This window comes from Halyomorpha halys, unplaced genomic scaffold (genome assembly GCF_000696795.3).
Source record: "Halyomorpha halys isolate HHAL.00 unplaced genomic scaffold, Hhal_1.1 Scaffold1553.1, whole genome shotgun sequence".
NCBI lineage: Eukaryota > Metazoa > Arthropoda > Insecta > Hemiptera > Pentatomidae > Halyomorpha > Halyomorpha halys.
The window spans coordinates 86,403-91,254 of record NW_027114393.1 but is presented as its reverse complement, the minus strand read 5'-3'; the positions used below and the strand labels follow the sequence as shown (position 1 = coordinate 91,254).

At 32.2% G+C, this 4,852-nt stretch overlaps 1 protein-coding gene across 1 annotated transcript in view; it reads right to left on the bottom strand.

Annotated features, from left to right (window-relative positions):
- Window positions 1-320: 320 nt before the first annotated feature.
- Window positions 321-4,852, bottom strand: part of LOC106690025 (ABC transporter G family member 23) — a 39,737-nt gene continuing 35,205 nt past the window's right edge. Inside the window, exons 13-14 of the mRNA XM_014435277.2 lie at window positions 922-1,098; window positions 321-469 (exon numbers count right to left, since the gene is read on the bottom strand). Of these exons, the coding sequence (XP_014290763.2) occupies window positions 336-469; window positions 922-1,098 (311 nt within the window). The 3' untranslated portion in view covers window positions 321-335. The remainder of the gene's footprint in view (window positions 470-921; window positions 1,099-4,852) is intronic.

Here is a 4,852-nt window from a genome sequence, read left to right as displayed (position 1 = left end):
TCAAGCAAGGTCAGGTAAGCTTTTCACGTATGAATACTATAAATTAACACCAAAGTTTAAATTATAGCTGGAATTAGGTTTTTAAGAAATTTTGAACTTGGACTGAACGATTTTGAAGTTTTTATTGCAAAAAAAAATCTGGTCTCTAATTTCTCTATACCTGTATAGATTAAAACTTAAACTTAAAGATTTCTTTTACTTAATTTTAGGAAAATACGCATTTAATACTAAGAAATAAATTATGTTTTTAATTTATCTAATATTATGACAATTTATTGGTTCGTTCAATCATTTAAACGTTATTTTTACAAAATATCAGTAATAGTTTGATTACTTTATAGAGTAATACTTGAATGCTTCAAAGACCATTCAAAATTCTTACCAGATATGGTGCTATTGGCGAGTATAAGACCAATGACAGCAAATGATGCAGCAATTTCTCTGTCAAATAAAACTGCCACAAACAATCCTGATAAAAAATATAACATTGATATTATAATAATTATAATAAATTATGAAAATATGTTATAATTTGACATTTTGTTGTTTTATTGTTACATTAGTCAACAATTTTATCAACAACTAATAGAAATCAATTTTAATTAAAGTATGACAAACGTGTTTATGAACAGCATTTGGCACACTTGCAATAGGAATGTTATACATACAATTTAAATATTTTTTTTTTTACATTTAAGAAGTACAAAATAAATTTGATATTAATTTAAATTTTATTTTGTTATTCTTTTTAAAATTAAAAATTAACTTAAAATTGTGAGAATCTGTTTTAAACCAAATTTTCCATAAAAATTACAATTTTTGTTTTTACCAAATTTTTTTGTATACAATTTAAAATTATTTTAAATTAATCTAAAATCATATTTTAAATATTACATTTAATATCATTTGAAATTTTCTCACCAAAGCACAATCCATTAAGTCCCACTAATGTCAGCAACATGAATGCCAATATAACACTTCCTTCAAATACATGACCATAAATCCCATAAAGGATTACCGCATTACAGGCAGTCTGCAGAAAAAACAGCAACATAGCTATGGCAGCATAAGAAGCCAAAATTTCCAAATTAGTAAGTCCTGCGAAAAAAGTTTACATTTTATTCTGACTATGTTATGATAATTTTATAAAGCTAGATAGAAACAATGAGTCAAGGATAAGGAACATAATTTTGGATAAAATATCTGAAGACGAAATGAGAAAAAAAAACCCATTTCATTATAAGATATAAACTTGTATGGACAAGATGTAAGATTGTGAAGTTGTTATCATTGTAAGCACATATCTGGGCACTTACTAGCAAGAAATGGTAATGGGAAATATTAAAATCCATTGAAAACTTTAGTAATTCAGATAGAAAAAAAATTCACGATGAGGTGTTAGTAGTTGAATAAATATTGATAATAGGAGAAGATGGTCGGGAGTGCGATCAGCAAAGATACACAAATAAATAAAACTTTGTGCCGAAGTTTCGACATGAATTTCAGATCTTCATCGGGACTGAAAAAAAAAAACGAGATAAGAACCTTAATGCAGAGAAACATAAAAAGAAAAAGAAAATAATTATAAACTAATTTGGAAATATACATAACAATAAATTGAATAGATAGTAGTTGATTGTTACTAATAAAAGATAAAACAATATAGTAGAGGTAAGAGTTATACAAAATAAATGATAAAAAAAAAATTTAAAAACAGATATCAACTACATAAATAAATAAACATAATGAAAGGTGTGGGAAAAAAATGTAAGTAAAGGCTAATAGAATTAACAAAATAAGATATGTAAGTAATGTCTAAAAATATTGAAAAACAACTTAAAATAATATAATGAAGTGCATGAAAGAAAACGATATATATGATACAATGGGGAAAAAAAAACAAAAAATAACCGGAATATATGCTACAATGGATAACATACACAGTAATATAGATGAGTAAAAATAATAAGATAACCGGAATGTTCGGAAAAGTTAATAAGAAAGGAACAAGGGAGAAGAAATATGGAAAGTGAGAAAAAAAAAAGGAAATATTTAAAAAAAGCAGAGAGACCTACTTAAGCGTAATTTTCGTCTAAACTGAGTGTATACAAACTCTTCCGGTAGATATCGGGACAAACAATACACAAAAACAAGCGGAAATTGTTTCCAGCATGTATAACTAACTATGAAAAACTTTCATATCCACTTGGATTTTTGTACTCGTATGCTCGCTCTCTACTGGATGAGTTGGAGTCACTCAGTTCTAACGAAACTTTCGCTAAGTGTCTCTGCTTTTTATAAATATTTCTTTTTTTTCCTTACTCTCCATATCTCTTCTCCCTTGTTTCTTCCTTATTCACTTTCCGGACATCATATATTTATTTTAGCTTAATGTTTTTACTCATCTTTTATCCATTGTAACATATATTCCAATTATACCTCTAGTTCAGAAGTATTAACAATGTATAGTTAGGTTACTTCGATATGGTATTGTCTGAAATTTGATAACATTGAATATGAAGGATGTGCATTCTTATTCACTTTAAGATTTAATGTAATGCTAATAATGGTTGTTCCAACTAATTGAAACACGTTTTGTCATTTTAATCTTAATACTACTAAATGGACCTCTTGTGTTATGTTCGTGTTGATATCAAAGAGTAAAGTTTTTTCTTTTAATCGAATTTTCTTATACTTAATCTAAATTATTTCCTCTCCCAGTAATCTTTTATCTCATGTGACAAAGATCGAGTAAGATCTCCCAAGTTTTCTGTTCTTCTTGAGCAAGTATAACTTGATGACAGTGATCTAATTGAAACTATAAAAATGAGATAAAACTATATATAATGTCTTAAACATTATTAGGAATTTCTGATGACTTAATTTATAAAACAATTATTAGTTCTGCTTGTTAAAAATAAAAACTTCAGTGTCTTCGCAATTGTGGCGTTTATTTATTATAATAGTAAATTAAACGTAATTTAACCTTTATATTTAATATTCAATCGCTTGATATAAAAAACGAATAGCTACAGTTCTACAAATATAAACACTATCATAGCCTTAACAATACATATTGTAATCGTGAAGAGGTTCCTCAGCCATTAAATTCCAAATTTATATCAAATCCAAGGCTAAGATTTACTTTTGTTCATGATTAGCACGCCAGTAATCGGGTATTTCGAGTAATAAGGATTTACGTTATATGTATGAGTGCTAGTGCAGTGTCACGCTAGATTTTCGACTATTTTTTTTAAATTAATCATTTGAGAATTTTTCTATAACTAACAAGTTATTATTTTTCCTAAGATATTGAAGTTTAGGACATAGGCGTAAGTAGACCATTTGAGGCCCATGATAATTTCTTTTTGGAGCCCGGAATTGATTTTTTTCAGGCATGGGGTGAATATAATTTTTGGACCTTGGGCCGATTTTTTTTTTGGGACCGGCGATGCTCTTTTTGGGGCACAGGTCGGATACAATTTTAAGGTCTCAGGTAAATTTGTTTTTAGGACCCGGAATAGATTTATATTTTTTTTTGTAACAGGGCTGAAATATGTAGGACAAGATATTCAGGCTGTTTCAGTTTTAAAAATATAAACATTTTTTACTGTTTCTATGAATATTCTTATACTATCAACCTTTAGGTTTTGAATATTCCTCCTCAAATTTATGCATTTCCAATTATTACAACTGTAAGCTTAAAAATCAATACTTATAATATTAATATATGTTTTTTGTTTAACGAGGGACGGTGGATTTTCAAAAGACACGGATAGGCCAGTACCTATGCGTGTGTGGGATTTTTGCCCACTAAAACTACCGCCCTACACCTGTTCATTCCACTCCACGGGACCGCCGCTAGGACTTGGAGGGAAATGGCTGAGTGCCGAATCTCTTCATTGCGTTCCAGTGCTGGTCTGAGAGTAGCATATAGCTCACCACGTTTTCTGGTGTGATGCGTCCTCCACACACTCTCTTCTATTCACTTCTTTCTGCCGCAAAGAAAAAACAAGTGAAAAACACGTGCTCCGCGTTTTCCTCAACATTCTGACATCCAGGGCATTCTGCGGTGTTGTCCAGTTTGAATCGGTACTGGTAGGCTCTAAAGCAACCATGTTCGGTTTTGTTGGAAACCCAAAATTGGATTACGTAAAAATCCACCTCACCATACCACATGCCACATTAACTTGCGATTTTTACCGCCGCTAGGACTTTATGGAGGGAAATGGCTGAGTGCCGCCTCGCTTTCTTCGCATAGTTTCCATGCTAGTTACGTCTTCTAGCCCTCTCTTCCTCTCTCAAACTCTTGAGGACTACTGTGGTGAATATCTTCACTGCGTTCCAATGCTGGTCTGATAGTAGCATATAGCTCACCACGTTCTCTGGTGTGACGTGTCCTCCACACACTCTCTACAATTCACTTCTTTCTGCTGCAAAGCGGATGCAAGTGAAAACACGTGCTCCGCGGTTTCCTCGACAGTCTGACATCCAGGGCATTCCGCGGTGTTGTTCAGTTTGAAGCGGCACTGGTAGGCTCTAAAGCATCCATGTCCGGTCAACATTTGGGTTATGTAAAAATCCACCTCACCATGCTGGCGACCATACCACTTGCCCACATCGCGTATCAACCTGTGAGTCCACCTCCCGGAATCTGCAGCCTCCCAACGCTGCTGCCTCTGGTCGATGGTTATCGATCTTCTTCTCTGAAAAAGTGCAAGCGTCGTCCATAGTGCCTGCTTCTTTCTTCAACAAGGAGTTCCACAGGTGGCATTCGGGCTATCACGCACACCGCTAGATTTCACTGCTCTGTGTGTGTGTGTGTGTGTGTTTTTTTTTTTTTTTTTTTTTT